Genomic DNA, 26,645 nt, shown 5'->3' on the forward strand with positions numbered 1-26,645 from the left:
ATGTTTTAAAGTTTTTAATGATACTTTTGCTCTCTGTATGACTTATTTTTATCGTATCTGGTGTTTGCTTCCCTTGTTGGTGATTTCCTGGTTCAGGATGAGGAGAAAAGTCTTGGCTTTCCTCATCGAAGGGGGAATTCCTGGGCTTGGGGCAGCAGTATTGTGTCACTTTCATGTCTCGTTTCCGCTTTGCTTCTCATTGTACAAACCGCCGAGACACAGATCGGGGAGTGTTTTCTGTCTACATTGCTGGCGATCGCTTCTCGTTACAAGGAGTCAAGGGGGTGGGAGTCCAGATGGAATTCGGCTGAAGTTGGCAAGTTCCGATCTACTGACGGGATAGGCCCGGAGGGGAAGAGACCGAAGAAAGCCAAAGAGAGTCTTCCTCGTTGAGGAATAGTCCTCGTGATATCCGCTCTTGCCCATGGATCTATTTTCTGGCTAAGTTGAATTGTTGATCGCTCCTCACAAAAGCGAGGAAAGACACGGAGTATTTCAAGATCCGGCAAGGTCTAAGATATTAACATTTGAGACGCTTTCCGTAATTTATCCCCGCGCTTCCCTGGCTTTATTTCTCTTTCCATTCGTCGGGGGCGGTTTGCGCTTGAATTAGCCTGTGTCGTTCCAAAACGCTGGAGACTTGCGGCTCCGGCGTCCCGTCCGCACCTCCCCCCGTTCCGCGCAGCGCGGGATGATTGACGACGTCTCATGTTCTCTTAGTAGCCCTTTTATTCTACCACCTTTAACAGTATGTGAGTTCTCGGTAATTCGAGCTTGTTTTTGGTGACTTTCTCTAGATTATGGTTTAACAGGATTTACTACCCGATGGCTTCTATGGAGGGGGCTGTTCGGATGGATCCGGCTTGAGGAACTCTAGGGATTTTAGAGAGTGTAAGGCGGTTCGGAGCAGGAGGGTCGGTTGTGGGGATGGACTCCTGCTTGAGAGGATCGCGAGATAGGACGAGACTTGGGTATGGATAAGGTCTTGACGACTCAGTGAATATCAAAGTTTGGAATGGCTCATGATGACTTCATGAAGACCCATGTCAAAAGCTGTGCCCTTCGTAGATGGGAGCCAATGTAAGCATCTTTGCCAGTTCGTGTATCAATCCACATCGCCCCCAAAGACACTGATGTGCGTGGTGGACGGGGTTGTCGACAAGGAACGGCAAAGGCCAGACTGTTTCGTTGCATTCTCCCGTTTCTTACATCCGGGATAAGTTTGCCGCTAATGATTTGGCAAACGCTCCTGCTTCGTACGGCCAAACCACAGTCGTTCCCAGGAAAACCTACCGATCTCTACGATGACAGTGTGTCGCTGCTAGAAGCTACGTAGTGAGTGTAACAGTCCCACGCAAGCACACCCGACAGCGATTTTCACACTTGGGAACAATTTCTCTTTTGAATCGCTTGATTCCAGTTGGCTGCAGCATCAAGCAAAAGCGACGTTCGAAATGTCATCTCCGTTCGGAATTTAGAAGCGAAAAAAGCGAAGCGGAAAAGGAGCCTCGCCATCTTTCGCCAGGATTAGACCAGGATTCTCGGATTTCTATATGAAAGAAAAGAAAAATATCAAAGATAAAAAAAGAAAAGAACCAGCTTATTCGAGTGTCTATGTGTTTCCACACATCCACATCTCTTCCCTAAATTCCCTTTAAATAGGTGTCCTAGTTCATTCGTTCCCCTCCCGTTTTTGCACCTCAGAAATGATACAAAAATATCGATCCCCCTATATGCACAATTCCCGTAGAATAAGAAAAGAAAATCTCAAATCCCCTCCTTACAACAACTCCTGCGCACCGTTATACGCAATCAAATTAGTCGTATCCCCCCTATTCCCCCCAACACTCGCGCCCGTGGTCCCCGCAAGCTGAGTTATCCTCGCCACGACGTCATCGACCTGGTTGATGCCCTCGAGGGCCATGAGGTAGGCGGCGAGGCCGCACACGTGGGGGCTGGCCATGGAGGTGCCAGAGAGGCGGGCTGAGGCGGTGTCGCTGGTGATGCCGACGGAGGTGACGTCGACGCCGGGGGCGAAGATGTCGACTACGGAGCCGAAGTTGGAGAAGGAGGCGCGGCGGTCGTCGGCGGCGTTGATGGCGCCGACGGTGATGGCGTTGGGGGCGGAGGCGGGGGAGGTGCGGGATGCGTCGACCTGTTGGATGTTAGATTTTGAAACGGTCGGTAAAAAGATGAAAGGAAAAGTTTGGGACTTACGTTCTCGTTGCCGGCGGCTACGACGGGGACGACACCAGCCTGGCGGAGAGCTTCAATGGCGGAGTTCATGGCGCGGGAGAAGGAGCCGCCGAGAGACATGTTCATAACAGCCTTTCCAGAGCGGTTGTTGGCGCGGACATCATCGACGACTGAAGTTAATGAGTTAGGTTTTCCGTCCTTTTGCTCTTCTCTCCCTGGGGCAGACAAGAAGAAGAGACTATCACTCACCCCACTGCATTCCGTCAAGGACACCAGCGGTATCGCCACCACCCTCAGCATCAAGAACCTTGACAGCAACAAGGTCAACCTGCTTCGCAACGCCAAAAGTCCTGCCGCCAATGGTACCCGCAACGTGGCTTCCGTGGCCATTCTCATCGGTATTGGGGCTGCCCTGGATAAAGTTGGCACCGAAAGTAGCGCGGCCCTGGAACTCGGAGTGCGTAGTCCTGATACCGGTGTCGACGACGTACGCGGTAATGCCCTGGCCACCGCTAGTATCGAAGATGTAACCACCAGCAGTGCCTCGATTCCTCAGAGTCTCGGTAGAAAGACGAATCAGGCCGAGAGGGGCATTCTGCTGCGCGGCGACAGCAGAAGCACGAACACGGGTAACAGCCTCAACGTAAGCAACCTCAGGCTGATCAGCAATGGAGAGAAGGAGATCATTGTCGGACTCAAAGGTCATAGCCATGAACTTGTTGTAGCGGTACGAATTCACGCGAGTAGAGAGGAGCGAACCGGAGAAGCCGCGCTTGTTGATGTTTCGCTTCTGGATGTTGCTCATGAAGAGGGCCTGCTTCGACTCGATGGCCTCAGTGGGGAAGGTGGTGTTCCAGACGACGAGGTAGCGGTCCGGGATGATGTCGGTGGCATCGGGGTTGGAGATGGGCAGGCCGATGAAATTGATGCTGCCGAGGCGTTGGGCGAGGGCCATGAGGGGGAGGAGAAGGAGGAGGAGCGCCGAGAGGCGAGATCTTTGAGGAGCCATTGTCTAGCAAAATCGGTTCGGGTTGGGTTGTTTCTTTGGATTCTGACTACTTTTCGGTGGCGGCGTGTAAGTCGAGAGAGACGATGACGATGTGAGATCGAGGTTGGAGTTCGAGAACAGAACAAAAAGATTGTTTGATCCAGGAAGAAAAGAAATCTTTCGATTATCGTAATGCCCTTTTTTTATAGTTACGAGAAAGAGAAACAATAGGCCGCGGGGCTATTGTCGATTTTCTTTTCTTTCTTTTCTTTCAATAGGTGTAATTGAATGAATGGCGCAAAAGCGAGGTCAATGGTGAAAAGGCCCGCTTTTTGTAAGGAAAGAAGGAAGGACAGAGAAAAGAAGAGGAATGATTGTTGAGCAATCACTGCGAGAGGAACCACTGGGGCACTCGTGTTGATCTGGGGATAAAAGGGAGTGTAGAGAAGAGAAGTAGACAAGAGGGAGAGAGAAGAGAGAAGCGATGTGAGGGAAGTGTGTGAGAGGCGAGTTGGTATAAAGAAGCTGCTCTCGACACACCCTCACAAACTCATGACCCAGTCAGATGAAATGAGGAAAATATAAATGTCAAACGAGAAATATATATAAAAAAAAAAGAATATCACCAGAATACCAAGTAATAAGGGAGGACAAGAAGAGAGAGGGAGATGGGAAGGCTCTTAAGAGACTTGCATGGCGGGAGTGGGAGGGACCATCAGGATTGTATACGTTTGAGAAGTTGATGCAGGACAAGACGAGTCCCCCGTGTCGATTCATCGATGGATACGCAAGTTCCCACTTCTCACACGCCCGCCTGCACACCCTTGGGTCTTGGGATAACCGTCAGATCCGACCGGCCCTGGACCTGGCCCTGGGTCGCCGCTGGCGGGTACCGGCCCACGAGGCAGGAGGCTGTTCAATTGGGTGACGGCTGTAGGCAACGTTATGCTTGGTTCGGCCCCTGCGACAGATCTCTCTACCTCTGGTCTCTCCCATGGGTGTTGTTCTGGGTCTCCGTTTTCTGCGTTACTGCTTCTTCTATTACTTCCCTCCATCTGGCTCTTTTATTCCGGATCGCCCTCTCGTGTACCTCTTTTACTGTCACCCCCCGGTCTTCGAGATCCGTATCCCGATAATACTGGTCCTGTTTAAGCATTCATTTCTTTCACCCTTATGTTCACCGTCTCTGCTGCGAGGAATACCCACGACTGGCGGAGAGCCTCGCCTGGCCCATGTCCCTTTTACTTCGGCTCATACTTCCGCATCGCGCAGGTACGAGGCAGGTGTCAAGGATCAAGAGGGGCCAAAAAGAGGAAAGAAGAGTCGACTTGCCGCCTAGCGTAACGATTAGAAAAAGAGAATGGGCGCATCTGTGAACCCTGCATGAACCTCGAAAGTACCAAAGGAATAGGTTTTGGCCCTTGTAATGTCCGCGCAAGCCTATGAGGAATGTAGGGCGGGGGGGAGCCAGAGCTTCAAATTCGTTTCTAGGTTTCGCTGGGTACCAGTAAGCGAGCAAACGGTTCGTGGAGAGGATACGTCAGGGCTTGTTTTCTTTGCCCTTTTCTGATGCATTTGAGGTGCCAAGACAGATCGAGCAGGGACACATCAAATCGGAAGCCAATGACGATTTTCGATGGACAAATTGAGGCATCAAATGTGGGGATTTTGGGGGGGCGTGTCAAGTCTTGTCTGGACTTTGCACGTTTTGTCTCTATTTGGCGGGGTCCAGTCAAAAGTTGGACGTGTCGAAGTCACTCTCCAGGGGAAACTGAGTGCTGAGTGGACAAAAGATCTGGCGTGGAAAATTAAGGGCAGTTACAGGATACAGGAGGGGGGTGAAACGGAGGGGAGAGGGGGGGCGTGCAGGATAAGAGAAAGGGGCGGACCAGGGGTCGTGGGGACGTCTAAGGGCCAATCAGAGGGTGGAGATTGCTCTGAAGGCCTGACGATCGTACTCCAGGGGCGTGTCGGTTGACCTTTCCGGTAAATTCTCCTGTTCAACCTCAAACACAGGCGCTGTGTCGAAATGGTCAAAATGGCAGAGGGCTAAATTTCGGGCGTTATGTTACTTGGTACTTTCGTCAGAGAGCACAAGGGACTTTGGCGACTGCAACGAAGGAAGAACTTCTGCTGGTGCTTTTGCTGCGACGACAGACTGGGGGAGGCGACATTTTGCTGGATCAGTACGAAGTAATACGGCTGGATTTAACGTGTTCCATCACAAATCGCGGCTCCACGTCCAGACAAGCAGATGAGACTTCAAATCCACCCATTCGATTCACGGGCAGTGGGGGGGCTCTGTCGCCGAGATAGCCGATGAGCTGTTCATCCCCCACCGGACGCATTACAAGATGAAAGGCTGCTCCCCAAGGACAATGCAATATCCCGCAATGTTCGTCCACGCGGAACATCCTCGACGAATAAGGTAGGTCGAAGGGTAGTTGCAGCAAGTTAATGTGCGTATCCGCAATGCACAGAGAAAAGGAAGAGACTAAAATAAATGCTGTGGGCAGATCTTCGAGAGCAGACTTGTCGTATGGAACCAGAATATCGTCATCAGAGGTGCTCCTTTGACGGCCAAAGGCTTGAATCATGTTTAATCTTAATGCCACGAGCCTTGCATTCCCCCATCTCTCTCTGAGCTGACACTCTATCTATCTGCGATATAAGCCTCGTTGATCATCGGCTTCTGGGTCCTTGGTTCGCTGATCTATGGAGAAGAGCGTGTCTTGGCAGTTTGTCTGTATATTTCCCCGACGCTTCCCTACTTCCCTCCATTCCGCTCCGCCCCCTCCCCCCACCATCAGGTTTTCATTGCTTATGCTTGTGTGTGGTACTTCGTCTGTGTGAGGCTCGTCTAAGAAGGCTGTTCCCCGCTCGGCTTTACATTCGTGATTGCCCTGGTTCGTGATTGACGACACAGCCTCTCCGTGCCGTAATTGGTCCCGGCCGAGAGATTTAGGGAGGCGTCGGAACTAAACGATCTTGGGAGCTGGGATGGATGATCTAAGATGATGTGAAATATCTCCGAATCCTTGAAGGAAATTAGCACTTGAAGCCTCATTTACCAATCAGTTCAGCTCTTCCAGCTCCCAACTCGACTGGATCTAACCCATAAACGGGCCGCCTCTTGAGAACTTCCAATCACTTCCACCTCACATCAGTAAAGTCAACAAATCCCAACTTCGTCTCAAGTTCAGATGCCGAGATGTCGTATTTCTTGGACCATTGGCCCACTAGTACTACTTCGTACTTGTAGATTAAGTGAATTAAAGCAATGCAGTGAACGCTACCGTTGCGCCAGATCGTCAATTTCTCCAAAGTTGAGAATAGAGATGCCCAATGACCCCATGTTTCATTGCTAACGGACCCCTTCATCTCGCCTGCGACCAGGTATCCTCAAGAGTCCAATGCCTTCTTCTCATCATTTTATGATTCGATATTTTCGGGTGTTCTGTAACACATCCAACTCTATTTATACGAGAAATTACAACGGCAAGTAAACTCGTAACTTCGCTTTCCCGGTCCTGCATCAATTGAATTGTTTATTTCCATATTAAAGGCGCATGCTTAATACAGTTAGATTTGCATTATCCGACAGAGCCTCAGGTGAAGTGTAAATGATGAAAGGATGTCGCCTCTTCCCCACTTACCACACCACTCGATCTCAAAATAGCCATCAATTGATGCAAGAGCTGACGACGAAATGTTTAATGTGTTCCAGAAAAGTGACTTAAAAAAGAAAAGGGAAAAGGAAAGGGAAGAAAAAGAAGAAGAAAAGAAAACAAAAGGAAAAAAAAATGAAGCAAAAAATAACCCGACAAGAGTGAGATTCGAACTCACGCCCCCGAAGGGATTGGCTCACTACTGGTAGCAGGCCAACGCGTTAACCACTCCGCCATCTTGCCCGTGGTTGTTGATGGTTCTGTGCCCCGGTCCGCTGTTTAGTGTCCACCAATCCGCCGCGCACGATCCGCCACTCACCAAGGTCCTGGACTCTTGGATTCAATGGGGATTTTCATGGTCTGGCTTTGGCTTGCTTGGCACTTGGACATGGGCTTCCAAGCAGGGGACGAAGGGGTGGAACTGGCAGCGGGCAACGGGAGCGACAGCGCCTCGCTTAATGCTCATGGCTTAATTCATGCGAATGGGCTGTGAAGCAGCAGGTCCAATTGATTGGCTAGGTACATTGCAGCTCTGGGTGCTTTTCTGGATTAATGTTGGTGACGAAGTTTAAAGGCCTCGTTAAGGCGAGGGAGATCGTGGGAACTCTGGGAACCTTGGTCGCCTGCGCCTTTTCGATCTCCTGCGTACCTGTGCTTTTTTATGCTTTTAGGTGCTCGCCAAGCGAGGCAACGAGGAAGAAGAGCACTCTTCGTTTCTTCCCCCCCCCCTTTACTGTAGCTGAGAACTCGGGATTCTAAAACTTGGGCTCCGATGTCCTGCCACACGAAGGATGGCTTGCAGCTAAGGCAACGGGCGCTCCTTGAGACGCAGCAAGATCCGATGGCAGATTCACAGCAGCAAGCAAAACAGGAAGGAGCGAAAAAAAAAAAAAAATTGGCAAGCCAATCCGAAGTTTGTGCCTCAATCTTCTCCAGCTTTGAGTCCTTGCGCTGAAACCCTTCTGGAAATCCATCTGGCGCCACGCCGCGACTATCATCCAAACACTCCCTTTCGAAACTTGCGGAGTCAAACGCAAGGACGACACAACGTAACCGTCTTTTTTTCCTTCCCTTTCCTCACCCCAACTCTCAGACACAGAAGCCGCGTATGATGACCCGTACAGCTGGGATAGACTGCATATGTCACGACGTTATTTTCCCGTCTTCTGCTTCATTACGTAGGTCTCGCCGGCCGCCTTTGAGGGAAGCAGGAAGAGCAGGAAATGTCTGATGCTGCCCTCATTGCCGTCATCAGCCCCGGAAAATGACTCCCCGCGTTTCTGACAAGTCCGTGCCTCGACGAGCTGTGGCTGAAATGTAAGAATCGTGTTAATTATCCGCCAACCGATGCAAGAAACTTGTCAAAGGGTGCGGGAGGTCGAGCTGAAGATAGACTTGCATCGGAGTAAGCTATATTGCAAGATCTTTCTGACGAAACACGGGCGTAATGTTGTAGAGGACTTGCGATTAGGTTACAGTTTACGGTGTCATCGTTCAGAACTTGCGACGGACGTGAAATCGACTCTTACCCCAGTGCTCCGTTGTTTGACTCGACAAGGGCCGACTTTGTGAGATGAGCGTAACGGTATGACTCGGCACATCGTATCGAAAAGGGATCAAAGAAAATATCGAACATCGCCACGTTGGGGGCAAGGACTACGAAGTCTACGAAGTATGTACGAACCATATGCGGTCTTGAAGCGTCGATGGCGAGCCAACCGAGATCAACACTTTGGATAGTTTCTTGCCTAGCTCAGCCGGCCAGACGGTCGCTTATTCTCTCTGTTGCTTGGCGCTCGCAACCGTACACAGATCCAGGGGCCATCCAAACCTGGGAAATCCTTGAGGCTAACGAAGCCTCACACCGAATGCATGTTCAGCGCAGGAGCGCAGGAAAAACTTTTGCCGAGAGACCCCAAGCCTTACAGCCCCTCCCTGCTCGTGTCTCCTTGCCCGTGTGAGTGTGGACGTGTTTCCATTGGTCCTTGGCGTCTACGTGTTTCTCCCCACAGGATTGGACAAGAACATTGCTTGGAACGGGGCGAGGGGAGGATCGTGAAACGACAAATGTGACCGCCAAAACGCCCACGAATGTCGTGTTACTTTCGCTTCTGGAGCGTGCAAGCATACGAAGAAACAAGTTTTTTTTTATTGCTACAGGCACCACGAAAGAAACGACCGTGGCAAGGAAGATGGGAGGGAATCCTCCGTCATGCCATGAAATTGCGTGGCCTCTGCGATTGAGCGGAGTTGGTCAGTCTCGCCCGGCTGCGGCGAGTGGAAAAACGATCGGGGGTGATCCCCAGCAGAGATTCCGTGGATGCCGCCACCAAGGTTTACCGCTCGCTTCGCCGCTCCTCTGGTCATCACCGCTGGGCAATTCGTGAATCTGGCCCTAAATCAAACGAATCGATGGCGAGGTACAGCCCCGATTAAGCGCGTCGACGGCTATGCCGCTTGCGATATGCACAAATCAATGGAGCCTTACGATCAACCGAATTGCATGGCAGTTGTGTTGCTAAGTTCTTCTTTTCTTATTTCGTCGTCGATTTCCACACTCAACATCAAGTCGGATTGATGACTGTAAGTAAGTCCAAGGGGTTAAAAAGTGTATTCAAACTTAGCACATCCTGGCTTCTTGCCAGAGACCAACAGGCCTTCGATCCCTTATTTTTCTTCTAATAGGAAACCCCGCCATATCGTCTGGGCGTCAGGCTCGAGAGCGGACCCTGAAGACGAGACGCTGGATGAAGCAGGAGCCAGCGTTGATCGTCTGAGGGAGAAGCAAGATCTACCGATGCCTCAAACGTTTTAAAAGGAACCGAGAACCCCACACACCATCCACTTCGGTGTCCAACTATCGTCATCATCCTTATTACAATGGCAACATCTTGGGAGAAGAAAAGCGGGAAAGGGGACCTCTCTTAAAATCTCAGTATGTGGTCAAATGTGAATCCCCCAAGGAAGCAAGATGCCGGGAAACCGTGAGAAGTGATGTTATCAGATGTTCTTCTCCAGATTCTTGTTGTTGATCTACTCGCCATCTCGGCTCACGAGAGGAGGTTTTTATCTATAGATTCTGGGATCAGTCGCTGCTTGTCTTGGATAGAGTTCTTCATCCTCCCGCTAACACATGTCTAAGCCGTATTGTTTCAAAGCTATACGGCCTCACTATCATGTCCTGGTTTTATTTTTTTTTTCTTCATTCTTGGCGAGTTGATCATGATTCCTTTATTAGCTCCTGAATTCCTCGCCGCCTCCACTTAGATAGGTTTGACCCTTCGCCCACTGAGTGTTGCGCGATTCTCAACTGCACATTGTTTATCGCGGACAATGCCGATTAACGAATGATGCCGAGATATCCAGAAGAAACACTTCCATACTGCCGAGTCCTTGGCTTGGATGAAGTATGATATGGTGCCCACAACGATGGGGTCTGTCAGTGCGTCTTGGCCCATTCAGAGCGTGTCCCCTCTGTTGCACTCGCAACCCCCAAAGCTTCACGGTCCCTTGATGGACGGGTAGCCCTAGTCATGCTGATGCATACGAGGTATTGAAAGTTCTTGAGGCCCTCGTTGCGAATAACATTTATCATGACGTATGCTTTCGAGGCCTTGCACTCGCGGTATCACACGGTGAGAGACCCCAAACTTGCCGGTCTAGACTACTATCTGCGTCAGCTCTGAAACAGTCCTGGATGGTCATTGAAAAGCTCTCAAGAACGGGTCTCTTCTGCTTCTCGTTGAAGAATGGTGCCACTAGGCGGAATGCGGCGGAGAAAAGGAATCGGAGCTATCGCCAGAGGTATATCCACCGGCTAACTGTCCATATACGCCATGCTGTGATCTTGCTCCGGAAGGTAAATGGAACGTCGGGGAGACAATTGGTTAATGAGGATGAGTTGCAGACCTGGTGCCCAGGCTTCTGGGTTCTTCATTCACGTGGACTTAGCAGTGCTCTAGAAGCTTGACAAAGATCAATGATGAATGCTCCCGAGGCCACGCCTTGTGAGGAGTTGAGGCTGGAGTATTAATGGTCGTTTCCATAGCGAGCGGGCTCGCTGTGTTTGCCCAACTGGGATAGATATCCCTGATCGTGGATATCCAAATTTGGTGTGTCTCGTCTTCCAAGACAGGTCGCATATATACCATGAACACCTCGTGAAATGAAGATAATCGAGATGATAAGGAGTGAAACGTTTGGGCAAAACCGCTGTGATCTAATCACAAGTCAGAGAGCTCCAGGAGATTCGAGGACCGGCAATATTGGAAGTGAAGATCGGCGGGGCAATAGTTGGGGGAAAAAAGATTGAGCGGTCTCAAGCTCGAGGAACGGGGTTGTTGAGTGAGGCATTGTTTTATTACGTCGTGGCGAGGCTGCGCCTTTGCGCAGAAGGGTCAGCATTCAATGATCAATTTCACTGAGGCTCTCCCAGTGGCAGGACATTAATTCCGCCCATCCGATTTTTGGTGGCTTCTTCCCCTTCCCAAGATTGCAGATCAAATTGATCAATCTGTGGTGTCCAATTTCAACGTTGAAAGTACTTTTCTAAGGCGTTCTCACAGTGCGGGGGATCGGATCGAGGAGATAATTCCCACGTTTCTTTTCTCTGATGTCGTGGCGACTGCACAGTGTTACTATTCATATCCTCGACATCCTTGTCCTCTTCATGTACCTAGTGTAGAATTGCCGCTAGCCAACTGTACATGCGCCGAGTACCCACAAAAGAGAAGCAGCCAATTTACGCGGTAACGCGGGCTCGTCTCCACCAGACAAACTGTAAAGTAGATAGCGCTTGACGAGGCGGCGTTGTAAATTCCGATTTCAGCTGTATACTTGTACCAGCCAATAGTCCCCGCCTCTCAGGAGATAATAGATCGATATTATTACCCCAAATTTCTCTTGCCCCTTACTTGTACAAGCGCATGCTCAGAGTAATGATGAGAGACTGTTCCGCCAAATGAGCCCCCTCTCTCGCCATCTTTGAGTGACTCTTGCAGGCGGTTGGTGTTCCCCCCAAACCGTCAGGCTCGGGGCCATCTCGATAAGGCGCCTCCCAAGGGTACAGTTGGCAATATTCCTCTTCTCCCTTCCAGCCTTGAGCACGCGACTTGATAACTTTGCGCCGACCTCGAATTTCCTCGTCCTTCTCCGTACACAATCAATCCCGCCGATCGCGCCTTCCATCCCTATCCGCAGCGAAAGAGGGGCAAAAGCAATTATTGGAAGGAGCCACCACGCCGAACTTAGGACATTAGGACATTAAGACGCAAAAAGCAAGAACGACCAAAATAAGGCTTTTCCCGTGCTCCATGCGCCTTGCCTGCGCCTTCCACGATCCGTCTACTTTCTGAGTCGTCCGAAGACTTTTCCTGTTTCCCCAAGTCCCTCGTTCTTATTTTTCTTTCATTTTTTTCTTTTCTTCCTGAGCCAATTCGAGGGATACAGAACGACGATCGACGCTGGTTTGGAACTACATCTCGATTCGTTGTCCCCCGCTCTCTGGGATAGCCCAATCGAAACTTTCTTTTGCCAACAAACCGTTGCGCTTTCTGCGTTTCCCCCTCCAGTCCCTCCAGTCCCTCCCTCTTTCCGCTCCGAAACGGAAGGCACCGCCCTGCGTCTCTCGATTCGTCTGCTTGTCCTGCCCATTCGGCAACACCCGCAAAAAAAACGAACGAGACGAGCAGAATTTTGCGGCCCAATTCTCTGCAGACGTTGACCATTATTCTCTCCGACACCTTTTCCTCATAGGCTGGTCTCCCAATCTCTGCCCGTTCCTACGGCTGACGATCGACGGTTGGTCTACACACATACGAACCTCGACACGTGCCAGTGCCATGCGAACTTGGCCGCTCCCTACGGTTTCTCTTCAACGTTGAAGCAGCCCAGCCTTGCGCTTGCCGCCTTGTTTTTTCCGAGCACTCCTCCTTCTGGCGGGAACTTTCCACACCATCACCGTAACGCCATGGACATTAGGTCCCTGATTACCGATGAGGATGGAGATCATGTCTTCAACTACTCACCGCCCAGATCTCCCGTTTTTCCTCACCACCAGATTGATACCAAGTCGGAGGATGCCTTTAGGACGAGCCCCGTCGATGAGTTGACGTCAATCGTCAACACTTCCGCGAACAACCATAGCATCTCCTCGAACCCCGTCTCTCCGGGTCCTCCTAGCCCCCCGCTTGACCAGCCTAAATCTGCCGACTTTGTCCCTCCTGTGCGACCCAGCAGCACCCCTTTCCTCCGTACCGAGCCTCTCCCTCTTCTCTGCCACGATACCGACCTTGACGATGCGTACGCCTTCTCCCCCGACGCCTCGTCGCTCCTGGCTTTAGCACCGGATCAACTGAGCCATGCACCCACCGCCGTGACCCTCAATAGTCTACCTACTGAAATCCACGAAGCGATCCTCGACCACCTCTTCGGGTTCAGGGTTTCTCCCCAATCTAAGAGCTCCGTAGACTTGGCTTGTGTGACGAAGCCGTGGGGCACGCTCCATCGCTACTCTCGCCGCAAGGAGATATCGCAGCTGGCTCTCGTGAGCCAAATCTGGCGGCCGCTGATCCAGAGCCGCCTCTACAGGCATATCAAGATACAGGGTACCCAGGACTCCCTCGTCGAGGTGGCCAACTTCTTCCTAGATCATCCCCACCTTGTACCCTACATCAAGCACCTGGAGGTTTGGTTCCCCGTATTCCAACCCCGGCGTGGCCAGTCCGCAGCGGACGCGAATTCGACACCCACGGTCTCGGCGGCTCGCGAGGACGGCCTTGCTACTGCAGCGAACTACAAGCTTCCCTATAACAATGCTTGTCTACGCCAAGTGTTTGACTTTATGCGAGTCATGCTTCCAGGTGTCTCGGTTCTCACTCTCGAAGGTGGTGAGCGCAGGAAGGCACCAAAGGTGCGGAACGAGCCCGCACATCGGAACGAAATCATAACCAAGACAACGCCTAGCCTGTTGAATGTACGGACCCTAGTGACGAAAGGGCAATGGAACCTCCTTCGTGATGACGTTGATTTCTCCTTCATCATGACATCCTTCCCGAACCTCGTTGAGTGGCATGGATCGTATAGCCGACCAAAGTCTAAGAGCTACCTGTCCATGGCGAGATTCTTGCCTAACATCCCTTCTCACGTTACCCATCTGAGCCTGTTCCTCGAGGCGGACTACCGACGGGAAATGTCCACCCCCACCTACGCCCTGAAGGTTGCAAACCAAGTGGACTTTTGCAGGAAGCTTGCTGAGGCGACGCCTTCGCTCGAACACCTGTCCTACACCGGCCGCATCTGCCGGTCCTTCTTTGAGGCGGCGGCTTTGAAGACGAATCCTCGCCTGACGCGACTCAAGTCGATTGACCTAACGGTCAAGAACATCTGCCGGACCTCGGATCTTCACAGCTCCGGGACTGGTATCTTCGATATTCTGTTTATTCAGAATTTTGAAGCCTTGGTGCTTGCGGCGATAAGATCGATGGATGTTCTCACGGCTCTTCAGTTCCTGCGTATTCGATACGTTGATCTTGGTATGTTCCTTGCCCGATGTTTATTCTTTTCCTTTTCTTTTTCCTTTCGCCTTATTGTATAATTTATTAATAGTTTTTGTTCTCCCTCCAGAGTCCGCAGTACCTCCCCTTAACCCGTATTTCCTCATGAGGGACGGCAAGTGCACTGGTGTTTGGAGCGAGGCCCTTCTTCGAGAGTTGGGTCGTGTACGGCCTATGGCGCAGTACGAAGAGCTGACCGAGAACTTTGGCGATCTCGCGTGGAATAAGGATGGTAGGCTCTATGTTAGCACGCAGGGAAACCGCCTCAGGGTTCGGTCGCTCAAGATTTCGAGTTATCGGATCATTCAAATTCCCGCCCTCAATGCTTGATCATGAACTCCTTGGAACCGAAGCTTATATCCCGGTTTCATATGGCCTAACCGATAACAATCGGCTTCGAAGGCCACTTTACGATTGCGGGGACGGCACTGTTGGCCCATTTATCGGTTATAAGATACCCGACTCCCCCAGGTATTGCGTTCGGCATCGCGGTTTACTCGATTATGATTGTTTTGTTTTTCTTTCTTGCGTCTTCTCTAAACATATTATGACTACGGCGTTTGGGTGGAAACATATAAAAGGGAAAGGCAAAGGTGAGATGAAGGAGAGACATATCTCACCAAGTTATGGGACGCAATCATACCCCAACGGAACGGCAGTTTGTGCTTTTATTGTCACTTTTTTTTTTTTTTTTTTTTTTTTTTTTTTTCATTTTACACTCTCTCCGATTTATCTGTCTGGCCCAGTGTGCCCTGAGGACTATTCCTGCTCTTTGATAAGAGCAGAAGATACGCCTCCTTTGTTTTCACACATGATAAAATGGGCCAGTTCCTACGCATCAACGAAAGGGGATGGAGTTTGTGGTGGGATTAAATCCAGCTATAGGTCTGCTGTTTATTGAGAAATTTGGTAGTCTTGGTCCTGTGGTGGTTTCCATCTTGATGAACAAGGTCATGGCTGCACAAGGATAAAATTTAAATGTTTGATCTTGAGGAGACATGTCTTTATTTGTGGTTATGGTGCGAGTGTGGTTGTGGCTCTTAACAGTCAGTGTTCGTTCATGAGAGATTACACTCTTAGATCCTCTTCCTGTAGCATCTTCATTCATGCATAAGAGTCTGTATATCCCTTGACCATACCCCTAATACCGATGCAGTATAGCAACTGCAAATATGTCCTGATAACTAGGAAATACCATCTATCAAGTCTATTATTATTATTATTACAAAAGATGCCGTGGAAATGCGCAGAACACCACCAGATACTATACCCCAGAAAGCCCCAAAAAGTAGTCTTCTGTCCTTGCAAAACAATATTTCTCTCGTCGAAATCACGCCTTCTTGATACGCTGCCCAGCAGTGTTAGGCCCCACAGCCCCATCCCAGATGACGATGCCCAAGATCCAGCAATTGACGAGGAAGAAAGCGAGCGAGGCGCCCCAGAGCCCCGGGGTGAAGGTGGGCAGGCCGAGGAACTCGAGCTGGTAGGCCTGCTGGAGCCAGATGGCTTGGGGCAGGATCCAGGCGGCGAGGGCGGAGAGGCCGAGGGAGGGGGTGGAGAGGAAGGTTGAGGAGGGGAGGTAGAGGGGGAGGAAGATGAGGTACCAAAGGAAGTACTAAAAATTTTATGTTAGCATTGCCATGGGGGAAGGGTGAGAAACATGACTTACCTGGCTGGTGCAGACCTTGTTAAACGTTACGAAAGCGAAAGTCTGGGCCATCATGGAGGTGGCGAGGTTTTGCTTGGCGACGACGAGGGGGATGAGAACGGCAGAGAGGAGGAGCTGAGGGAGGAAGGCGAGGGATTCGATGGCGAGGGGGTTAGGGGTCGAGGAGGCCGGGCGGGAGGAGGAGAGGTAGAGGAGGATGTTGTAGGGGCTGAAGTTGTGGCGGTGGTCGATGCGGGAGACGTGGTGGAGGTAGGTGTGGATGATGAAGGGGGTGCCGTACCTGGAGGGTCTGTTAGTTTTGATTTGGAGAGTTGGAAATGGAGATAGAGAGAGACGTACATTGAGTACATGAGGAAATTGAGGCCCATGAATGTCGCAAAGCTGATGATAGCAAACTTCACTCGATCGGGGTTGATAAAGTGAAGAATCCTCATAAACAGCGACTGGCCCGCCCGATTCGGCACAGCCCTCCCCATCCTCTCGTCGTCCATCCACCAAACGCTAGCAGGCGCATAGATAAACGGATAAATCTTAAAATGCACGCCCACGCCCAACACGACCGCCGCAAGCACCACCCGCCTCTTACACACAGCCCAAAGCAACGCCGCCGTCAACACGCCCAACAAGCCCTCGGAGCTCCCCCTCGTACTAATCGTAGCCACCATGGGATTCAGCAACCAAATAGCCGCGAACCTATACGCCCTGCCCGCCTCCATGCGAGGACTCCCGTCGATGAGGATGCGCGCGAGGAGCCATCCGGCGAGGAGGTCCGCGGCTGCGAAGACGAGCTTGCCGAAGGAGAAGAACCAGGTGGCCGTGGGGAGGAGAAGCCATGCCAGGAGAGGGGTGTAGCGGTAGGTTTCGCGATCATAGGGGGAGGAGTGGTTGGCGACGAAGCGGGAGGCGTCGGTGAAGACGAGGTAGTCGATGTCTGTGTATTTGACGGGGGAGTGGGCATCTTGGAAGAGGCCGTAGAAGAAGAGGGTTAGGCGGAGAAGGAGGGCGAGAGTGAAGAGGGGTCCCGGGCGGGAGATGAGTGTGAGGAGGGACATGGTGGATGATGATGGATGACCTGATGAATTTTCGGGTCAGGGGAAAGGGAATGGTGGAAACCTGGTTATTGGAGAACCGAGCTCTTCATTGCTTGAAGAGACTTCGGGGTGTGGTAGGCCACCGAGGTTGTTCGTAAATCAGACACTCGATGAGGGTGAGAAGCTCCCCTTACTGAAGACAGGAATATGAAGCCTGAGATGATTTCATGTTTAATGAGGGAAGCGCGTGTTTGGGCTTGTGCTCCAGTAATTGATAAATCAATTACGTGAATTACCACGAAGTCACGTGACACAAACACTGAAGCTCTCATCTCAGCAAGAGCTCAATCACCATCCCCCACCATCCCCCACCAAGGATCATCAAAAGATCCAAGGCGTAAACCAATACTTCGTCACACAGCCCAACCCAGAGTGCAATTGGTTCATTACATCCTATTGTTTGACTGCTTTTTCTTCTCCTACCTACCTAACTGAACTCCTCACCATCTCATAATGGGTGTTAAGCGCAACCATTCAGGCCAGGTGGTGGTGCCCTCAACGTCAACAACCCAGCCTCAGGGAAGATTCACCTCGCTCTTTGAGGGCTTCCGGGCGGAGCTTGATGAGCACTATGATCGAAAGGAGAGGATTGTCAAGGCCTCCAGAGATGTTACGGCCCACAGCAAGAAGATGTGAGATTTTCTCAGCTTTGGAATTTCATTTTATATATATAACTAACCGCTCTGTCTCTAGCATATTCGCTCTTCATCGGTATGCAAACAGAAGAAAAAGTAACCTGGAATATATCCCAGGCCCTCCCTCACTAACTCTCCCTTTCCACTCAGATCCAATGCCATAAACCAAGACCCCAACCCTTCAATCCAAAAAGAAGTCACCACCCGCCTCGCCGACATCCAAAAGTCCCTCTCCCCCATCGCCGCCGACATCACCGGCCTCTACCGCTACCGCTACTACCTCCCCTGCCTCGAAGAACTCGTCGAAGCCCTCACATTCTCGCACTACCTCCGCACGCAAACCCTCCTCTCCCTCACCGACGCCCGCGCCGCCGTCCCCTGCGGCGTCGAGCTCACGGAGAAGGACTACGTGTACGGCGTGTTCGACCTCTTCGGCGAGATGATGCGGTTCGCGACGGCCAAGTCGAGGGCCAAGGGCGTGCTGTTGGCGGAGGAGGAGAGTCCGAAGGGAAGGAGCGTGTTGAATGATATCCAGGAGTTGGGGTGTGCGTTTGAGACGTTGCCGAAGTTGGGGGAGAAAGCTTTTGGGATGAAGTTGGAGGCTATGAGGGCTAGTGTGAGGAAGGTGGAGGTTTTGGGGTATAGGCTTGTTATTCAACGGGGGGAGCACGAGGAGGGATGGATGCCAGATGCGGATGTGGAGGAGGACTTTGGGGGACGGGAGTGAGGTGGGTGGTGGTTTGGGGGCTGGGAAATTGGGGGGATTGGTGGTGATGCTACTTTGGAGTCCAGTCGTGCTGCCGGTATTTGGGTTCGAGGCATTCCGAATGGTCTGCGAGGGAGACCTCGTTGGTTTTGTGGAGGAGAAATATGAATTATGATAATCCCATGCATTCATTCAATGACGCAGGGGCTTGACGTCGAGACCTGCCGGATCCGTTTAAGCCTCCAGATTACTTCGTACGAATTCAGAATTTACGTAGCGTCCATGTCCCAAATTGGAGGATGGGCCGTCAAACCATGACGAAAACATGCAAGCTTCTAAACTACAGTCCACCAAGGTTGTACTCAGTAGCGTAGTCGACTTTGGTGGAGGTCACGTCGTAAACTGACGGAAAAAAGCAGGGTCCTAAAAATCATATTCCGAAGGAATTGATCAATATCCATAGACGCAGCAACACGAACCCGGCCAGAGCCTTCTTCGCATACCTCGTACGATTGAGACGAACAGTTTTGTAAGTTTATTACAGGGACCCCCGGCAATCGCGGATCTCCGACGAAAAAAAATGGGCGGAATTGTTCACTTCGCTACGGGCCGCTCCCCTCTTTTTGGCGGAAACTGACCCTTGGTGAATCCATGCGGTTGACGCTCCAGGGTAAGCTGCTAGTGTCTTTTCCCTGGTTGATCTCCCGCTTTGGCTTCCCGGCTTCAGGTGGGGGCGAGTACGTGCTCACTCCCTTCGTGTGACGAGTGATGAGCATGTCAAGTCATATCAATTGCTTCATCCGAAGGATATGTAGATGTGCAGTAGGCAACTCGAATCGTGCACCGGAAGGGTTGCTCCAAGGCCCTAGATGGAATAGTGTGATTGCTAGGTAGGTTACAATATGAAGAAAAATGCAAGATGAAGGTGGGACGAGGACCAAGGAAAAGGAAGAGGGGTCTTGCCCATGCAACTGCCAACCAGGGACTGGTTCCGGATCTGGTGGCTTGCATCCATTGCATCAGTTCTGACTCTTGGGTGCAGAGCTTAAGAGAGCAAATTCGTCCTCTTTACAAAGGGCAACAGTCTCGAAATTGATCGTTGGATTTATTCCGAAAATAGACCCTCTCGATTGCTAAGTTTATACTTGGTAGTCCTCGATCAATCAATTTCAATCAAGCTGTGTCAAGAACGCCGCACCCGCCGCCACCAAGGAAAAGAAAACAAATAGCAAAACATGCCATTCCCCCCTCCCCACCGATCCCGAAGGCATGGGTGGCTGGTCGCCGAGCACTTGGACAGGACGGTTGCAGCATGTGGCATGAGATGGCGGGAGAAGTGGGGGTTGAGAAGAAGACAGGAAACGGTTAGATCCCTGCTCCACCCACTTTGAGAATGGCCTAGCCAGCTTTCCGGGGGATTGCACTCCGCTGCTGGTTTACTTCGTGCTTGTGTAGTGTACACTACACTACTCCGTACACTGCACTACACTAACTTCTTAGCTGCATGCGAGCTGTCTTCTTTATTGCCTCGGCTCCAACCTATGGGCGTTAAGCTCAGGCTCTGACAGACGGCGAAGAGCTCTAGAGACGTGAGCACCACACCAACTTCGTAGTGTAGTGGTACGAACATAGGGCCAAGTGGACGGAACCCCGGCTGGCGGTGTCTTCGGGGCGGGGTTAGCTGTGGGTGGATAGAACCGGGATAGGCATAGCTCGAGGTAGGATTTCTGAATTCGTTCGGTGGTCTTCGTGGTGGAGCTGCACGAGGTCGGGGGAGGGGGTTTAGATGGGTTGCGAAGCATGAAGCTAGCTTTGGGAATGCTGGTCTTGCTTGGCCCTTTTGGGACCCTTGGATAGATGGGGAGGGTATAACCAGTTGAGCTTCCCGGTTTCCCTTTCTGATTCCTGGCTTTCTCTTCTCTCCTTCTACTCCTTCTAGTCTCACCATTCGTAAAGCTTGCTATCTTGGTCGTTTTGCTGTCATTTTCCAGTTTTATTAGTCGCGAAGACGCTCCCTCACCATGGGCTCCATCATTTCCAAAGTCAAAAAATCTAAAAAGGGTGCAAGGGAAGCTCCACCCGCTAAACAAGCCCCTGCTTCCCCAGGCCCATCTACACCAGACTCGACCCAGCCGCAGCAAGAAACCAAAACTCTCTCCAAAGACGGCCGATACGTTCTTCCCTCCCCAAAGAGTACGCAGACCCCTTTCTCCCCACCCCCCCTTCCCAAAAGATCCGCCCTCCCCCTTCTAACCTCATGACAGTCTTCACCTTCACAAGCAAGCTCCACCACGACACCTACCCCGAAATTGACCCCATCACCCAATCCGACTGCACCGGCAAAGCCGTCCTCGTCACCGGCTCCAACCGCGGCATCGGCCGCGCCATCCTCCTCAGCTACGCCAAAGCCGGCGCCACCCACCTCGCCCTCTGCTCACGCGACCCCTCCGCCAGCGCCCACGTCGCCGCCGAGATCCGCGCCGCCGCCGCCGCAGCGGGCCGCACCGTCGTCCCCGAAGTCCTCGAGCTGCGCCTCGACGTGACGGACCAGGCGCAGGTCGATGCGGCGGCGAAGGAGGTCGAGGAGAAGTGGGGCCGGTTGGACGTGTTGGTGAATAACGCCGGGTTCATGGCCGAGGACTGTTTCGAGCCCCTGGGGGTGGCGAGGAGGGAGGATTGGGAGTATACCATCGAGGTGAGCGTCATCGGGGCGGCGAAGATTACGAGGGCGTTGTTGCCGGTCATGTTGAAGGGTGGGGATAAGACGGTGGTGAATATTTCGAGTATTGGGGCGTTGTACCCCGATGGGGGAGCGGAGGCGTATGGGATTTCGAAGATGATTTTGTGTAGGGCGGCGGAGTTTCTTTCGGTTGGGTATGCGAAGGAGGTGAGTTTTACTTCTCCCCCTTGGATATTTCGTAGTTCCGGGGGAGGCTTTTTCTAACTTTTTTTTTCTGGCTGGATAGGACTTCCTTGCGTTCTCAGTCCATCCAGGAGGTATTGACACTCCCCTCGCAAGAAACATGCCCGAGGACTTCCACCGTAAGTGCTTATCCCTGGATTCTCCTCCATTCTACGCTCTGCAACTCGGAGACACGTATTAGCTAACAGAAAGGCAGAATACCTCTGCGACAAGGAAGAACTCCCCAGCGACTCCATCGTCTACCTCACCAGCAAGCGACCCACCTGGCTCGCCGGCCGCTTCATCAACGCCAATTGGGACATGCCCGAGCTGTTGGCCAAGGAGAAGGAGATTGTCGAGGGCGATCTGCTCAAGTTTAAGTGCCTTGGCTTGTTCTGATGAAAGAGGAGGAGAGACAATGGAGAATGCCTTATGAAGTGCATGACTGATGATGGGAGCATTTTCATACCATTGTTTGGCGGTTTTTCTTTTCTTCTTTTGTTTATACCCTCTGCTGTTTACATTCTTGATTCGGGGAATTTTCGTAATGGAGGAGAGTAGGGAGGGAGGGACGTGATGGTGTATCGAGAATTGTATGAAGTTTGTTTGGTGTTAAATGTTAACTCTACGCAGTCTAGTGAGGATTGCAAAACAATAATATGGCGACTTCCGAGTCTCTTGAGAGGACGACAGTAGGACTTTATCCTCCACTAGTCGGTTCCGTCTCAGTCTCAGTCGAGCCGAGACGCAACAACGCATCGACCCCTTGCACCGTCAAGCCCGTATCAACCGTAGCAAAACTCCCATCGTGAACACGAAATGGAATACAACCAACATCCCAAAGATAATCCACACCACGCAAGTCGCCATCGCCACCGTCGTAAGGGCACCAAGATAATAGCCGTGTAAATAAAACGGAATCTCCGACCAGCCGGGCCAGAGATAGAACCCGACCACGCAGACACGCCAACTGGTGACCAGCACCCAGTACGCATCAAGACATATGGGCACTGCCATGACGAGACCGACGAAGAGGGCCGCGATCACGCGCTCACGAGACGCCAGGTGTGGTTCCATCCATTTGGGGAAGCTTTGCCGGGGTTGCGGGGGCTGTTCGCATTCGAGGGATTTCCAATCCGGGTCGTTGGATTGTCCGCCTCCGGGGATGAGAAGGACAATCCACCAGGCGAAGCAGGCGGTGGTGAGTGGCCAGAAGATTGGCTGGCCTGCATATTGATGCACGTCTGGGAGGGTCGCTTGCTCGGCATGGCTTGTCCAGATGATGCGAAGAAGGCGGAATAGGAGAGTGGAAAAGATGGTGGAGGAGAATAGGAGCCAGTTGAACATGTTGCCGGCTTCGATTGAGAAGGAGAATGAGGAATGCTTGAAGTCCTGCTTAATAGCTTGGAGGCTGTAAACGTGGAATACAGATGATTGGCCCTACGATGTAGATGACATCTTCGAATGGGGGAAAGACTCGCATTAGCCTCTCTGTCACAATAGATCAATCATTGACATCTTTCACATAGCAGATTGAGGATGGGCTGCTCGGACCACAATACATTCAATTCGAGCTTGCGGGCAGGCTGCAATGCTACGCTGTGTTGGTTCTTCTCAGCCTTCGCTCCATCCTACAGAAAAGACCAACGCCACAAGAATCAATGGAACGGACTAAATTACGGTAAGTAGAGCGAGAGTGGTGATTAAATCGACGCGAAACATGTTGGATCAAAGGAATATGAGGCTCCGAAGACATCTTGGACCAAGGGCAGGGACAAAAATCCTTCTCTCATAGCTCGGCTTTGAATCTCGACTCCATCATAGCCCGGTCTTGAAGTCTGTTGATTCATGATCGGGAATCATCTGGGAGCACCGATGATGAGTTCCCGACCCTTAAGCCCTTCCCATACCCGTCCTACATAGCACGTTTTATGTGCCCTTTGCCGAATATCTGATGCTACCACCAATCTGCACACCACCGATCTCCCTCGCTCCGTAACCGATGCCGACAGAACGAACGATCCATCCTCGGCCATGAACGCCCATCTGATATCCCCTCCCACCTCGATCACCACTATTTATTCTATCGATACCGCTCCTGTCCTGGCTCGAAGTGACATATTAGCCATATTGAGCTCCACCACCCCAGAATCCAGGGACGAATCCGCATCGAGCAAACCCGCTCAAAATCCCTGGCAGCGCGGGTTCTCGGCATATACGTTCTTCATTAACCACCATCGGCATCCCTTAAAATTCTCCGTCTATTTCCTACGAAGAGACTTGCCGGCATTCTTTCGAAATGTGGGGTGGATGATTGGCAGCTTGGGGATTTCCTTTCTTACTTCTGCTTCGTAGCCTTCGCTCAGGAGAGGGTAAATATTTCCATTGCCGAAGGGGTGCGGACGGTGGTCTTTTTGTCCGGACCGAGGGGCTGGATGTCGGTCATTTGAATATATGAATATGAAGTGATTTATTTACCTTGTTTCCTCTCTGTCCATGAAAGCCATCGCATCATTTAAACGCGAAGTTGAGCATATTTGGCCTGGCTCTATTTTTAGGGAATCCCGGGTAATGTTCTTAATTTCAGATTCCCCAAGTACTCTTTATCCTTGCCCAGAGGCTTGGAAAGCGCCCCTCGACACCGTTGATCCTCGTGTTGGTAATGAGTTTAGAGCCGGGTTAGTCTCTTTTGTGTGCTGAGGCAGTATCTTGATGGACGACCCATAAATAGATATCAGCCCCTTGTTTTATATAAACTGAGAGTGTAGTACGAAGCTATCGTGCACAGTAATACCCTTCTTTTCATTCCCCACTTGTTACGTATTGTATCGCGGTTCCCGGAAAGCTTCAGTAAACCATGACGGCCTTGCTGAGCGTTCTTCTTGGCCTTGCTCTTCTAGCTGCCAGGGCAAAGGCAGCCTGCGTATGTCTGGGGTTAGACTACACGAATGCAGGATCCTACTTTATCGATGACATGTCGGATGAAAGCTTTAGTTTCCTCTCCGAGTTCAGAGGTTGGGAACCCCGAAAACCCCCCCCCCCAATCCCCCAAACAAAGTAGATGGGAATAGGACACTGACAGAGACTAGAATGCGAGAGTGACGAAATTACACCCATTCTAGTTGGACCTGATGGAGAGGAGTATGATTGCTCCGTGCTTGATAGCGGCGAGGTTGAGGTTGGGCAGAGATCGACATGGTATTCACCGTTCTTCAACAACCCGCAAGTCTATTTGGAAACATTGCAACAAGAGCTAACACCCTCTTTTCGAAAAGTGAGATTGCCTACTCCGACATGGCCTCGGGCGAGTGGACCATCATTATCCAGGGCGAGGACCTCGATATCTCCTTCCAACGCAAGTTCCAACTTAATCCAACAGCTCCAGAGAAGACTGTCGTCACCGTATATCATCCCCCTCTCTCCCCTTTCACTTCCCTCCTCTCCTCCTCGCGCTTCTGACACGATACATCACACAGGTAACGCCAACCGTGACCGTTGAGATAACATCAACCCCCCGGGCCAAGAGTACCCCCACTCCGTCCCTTTTCCTTTTCCCTAATTCTCCATGAAAAATAAAAATCTCACTAACACACACCGTTCTCTTTTTTTTTTTTGCCAAGCCAAAACCGAAACAACCTGGCAAACCGTAACCCGCTACGTCGAGATCCCCCCAGTAACAACCCACTGCGCCCAATCCACACAGCTCGTAACGAACTACCTCGACGGAGAGACCACGGTCATCAGCACCACCGTCGAGCGGTGGTCCTCGAGGGACGAGTCGACCGAGCACTTTCGAACGACGCAGGTCGCGTGGGCATACTGCCATTGCCCTGAGGGCGGCTCGGGCAGCGGCGGGCAGAGGCCGCGGCCGGATGAGAGGCCGAACGTGCCGGGGCCGAAGCCGGGCGATAATTGTGGTGGGGAGTGTAGGCCTTGGTGGAATGAGGGTGGTTGGAGATGGAGGGATGGGAATAATGGTGGAGGAAATCGTGGTGGTGGTGGGAGCGGTGGTGGAAATAATGGGGGAGGAGGTAACAGGGGGGGAAACAACGGAGGAGGGAACAGAGGCGGTGGTAACGGAGGGGGTAATGGTGGAGGCAATGGGGGCGGGAATAACGGCGGTGGAAACCGTGGAGGCGGAGGTGGAGGAGGAGGTAACAAGGGAGGGAATGATGGAGGCGGGAGGAGAGGAGGTGGTAATAGGGGTGGTGGCGGAGGAGGAAATGGTCGTGGGCGAGGAGGCGGCGGAGGAGGTGGAGGAGGAGGCGGAGGCGGCCCTGGCAGAGACCGCGGTCGTGGAAGAGGGCCCCAGGAAACTGAAAGCGCTGGTAATGTTCTACATAAAGGAAAACGAGAGCAAAAGAAGAAGAGGCATAAACTAACAGAGACCCTAGCCGTCCCCGAAGTGGCCGAGAGAGCTGTCGCTGCTGCCGCTGCTCTCACTAGCACCGTCTATGACCGCAAGACTGTCACTTCTACTCACATTGTCACAAGATCTCCGAAGACCGTGACGGAGACAGGTCAGTTCATCTCTTGCTGCTATGAACTGCGATGGACTAACCTCGCATAGCCTACTCAACTTCCACGCAGCGCATCGAAGTTCCCCCCGAGATTGTCTGCGACAATACGGGGGTCCTAACCCTTACAACCGTCATAAAGGGAAAGGGCGTTACAGAACTTCGAGCGACTTACATTACTCATTGGGCTACGCCCGTTGTCACAATCTCGTATGTTTTCCCATCAACCCCCTGGCAGGAACTTATCATGTCATGTGCCATGATGATGATGCTGGCGATGCTGACTCTGAGGGCCCTTCTACAGAGAAACCGAATTCGTCACGTCTACGGATAAGGCTCAGGAGACGCAGTGCTGGCAGGCGGGTGGATGGTATGGAGCTTGATGTTGAAACGAATGGGAGAGTTTATGCGTCATGGAAGTTGTAGCCCACAGGTCGCGACATCTCATCATCTTGAATCTACAGGAACCTCGAAACTGTACCTAATTTCTATATATTTCATGAAGACCTTCTTGACCGCGGCTGTGTTTTCCCGTTGGATATCGATATGGCTCACACTTCAGAGTGTCCATGCCTCTCTTGTGTAAGACAACCCATCCAATACACGAGGGTGGCAGTCAAAATCCCAAGGACGGGAACACGGCATCAAATACTGCCAATTTACAAGTTGAATGAACAGAGACGAATAACACAGACACCAACGAAGTAACTGATACCCTCC

The 26,645-nt window shown here is 51.7% G+C and overlaps 6 protein-coding genes and 1 pseudogene across 6 annotated transcripts; 4 read left to right on the top strand and 3 right to left on the bottom strand.

Annotated features, from left to right (window-relative positions):
- Positions 1–1,780: 1,780 nt before the first annotated feature.
- Positions 1,781–3,205, bottom strand: SAPIO_CDS7604 (Alkaline protease 1; the record flags this gene model as incomplete). The annotated part of the gene is made up of 3 exons (XM_016789435.1): positions 1,781–2,155; positions 2,218–2,366; positions 2,446–3,205. The coding sequence occupies 3 exons, from the start codon at positions 3,203–3,205 to the stop codon at positions 1,781–1,783; spliced, it is 1,284 nt and encodes a 427-aa protein (XP_016641262.1).
- A 9,615-nt stretch (positions 3,206–12,820) lies between these two features.
- On the top strand, positions 12,821–14,735 carry SAPIO_CDS7605 (Uncharacterized protein; the record flags this gene model as incomplete). Its single annotated transcript, XM_016789436.1, has 2 exons — positions 12,821–14,384; positions 14,476–14,735. 2 exons carry the CDS (start codon positions 12,821–12,823, stop codon positions 14,733–14,735), a joined length of 1,824 nt encoding a protein of 607 aa, XP_016641263.1.
- A 1,000-nt stretch (positions 14,736–15,735) lies between these two features.
- Positions 15,736–17,126, bottom strand: SAPIO_CDS7606 (GPI mannosyltransferase 1; the record flags this gene model as incomplete). The annotated part of the gene is made up of 3 exons (XM_016789437.1): positions 15,736–16,020; positions 16,075–16,354; positions 16,414–17,126. 3 exons carry the CDS (start codon positions 17,124–17,126, stop codon positions 15,736–15,738), a joined length of 1,278 nt encoding a protein of 425 aa, XP_016641264.1.
- A 492-nt stretch (positions 17,127–17,618) lies between these two features.
- On the top strand, positions 17,619–18,527 carry SAPIO_CDS7607 (uncharacterized protein; the record flags this gene model as incomplete). Its single annotated transcript, XM_016789438.1, has 3 exons — positions 17,619–17,797; positions 17,859–17,876; positions 17,951–18,527. The coding sequence occupies 3 exons, from the start codon at positions 17,619–17,621 to the stop codon at positions 18,525–18,527; spliced, it is 774 nt and encodes a 257-aa protein (XP_016641265.1).
- Positions 18,528–20,527: 2,000 nt separating this feature from the next.
- On the top strand, positions 20,528–21,807 carry SAPIO_CDS7608 (uncharacterized protein; the record flags this gene model as incomplete). Its single annotated transcript, XM_016789439.1, has 4 exons — positions 20,528–20,699; positions 20,771–21,393; positions 21,473–21,548; positions 21,626–21,807. The coding sequence occupies 4 exons, from the start codon at positions 20,528–20,530 to the stop codon at positions 21,805–21,807; spliced, it is 1,053 nt and encodes a 350-aa protein (XP_016641266.1).
- Positions 21,808–22,182: 375 nt separating this feature from the next.
- SAPIO_CDS7609 lies at positions 22,183–22,755 on the bottom strand (annotated as a pseudogene; the record flags this gene model as incomplete).
- Positions 22,756–23,979: 1,224 nt separating this feature from the next.
- Positions 23,980–26,308, top strand: SAPIO_CDS7610 (uncharacterized protein; the record flags this gene model as incomplete). The annotated part of the gene is made up of 5 exons (XM_016789440.1): positions 23,980–24,086; positions 24,684–24,801; positions 25,112–25,928; positions 25,979–26,135; positions 26,230–26,308. The coding sequence occupies 5 exons, from the start codon at positions 23,980–23,982 to the stop codon at positions 26,306–26,308; spliced, it is 1,278 nt and encodes a 425-aa protein (XP_016641267.1).
- Between the last annotated feature and the right edge of the window lie 337 nt (positions 26,309–26,645).

This window comes from Scedosporium apiospermum (genome assembly GCF_000732125.1).
Source record: "Scedosporium apiospermum strain IHEM 14462 chromosome Unknown SEQ_SAPIO_0110, whole genome shotgun sequence".
In the NCBI taxonomy this organism is placed as follows: domain Eukaryota; kingdom Fungi; phylum Ascomycota; class Sordariomycetes; order Microascales; family Microascaceae; genus Scedosporium; species Scedosporium apiospermum.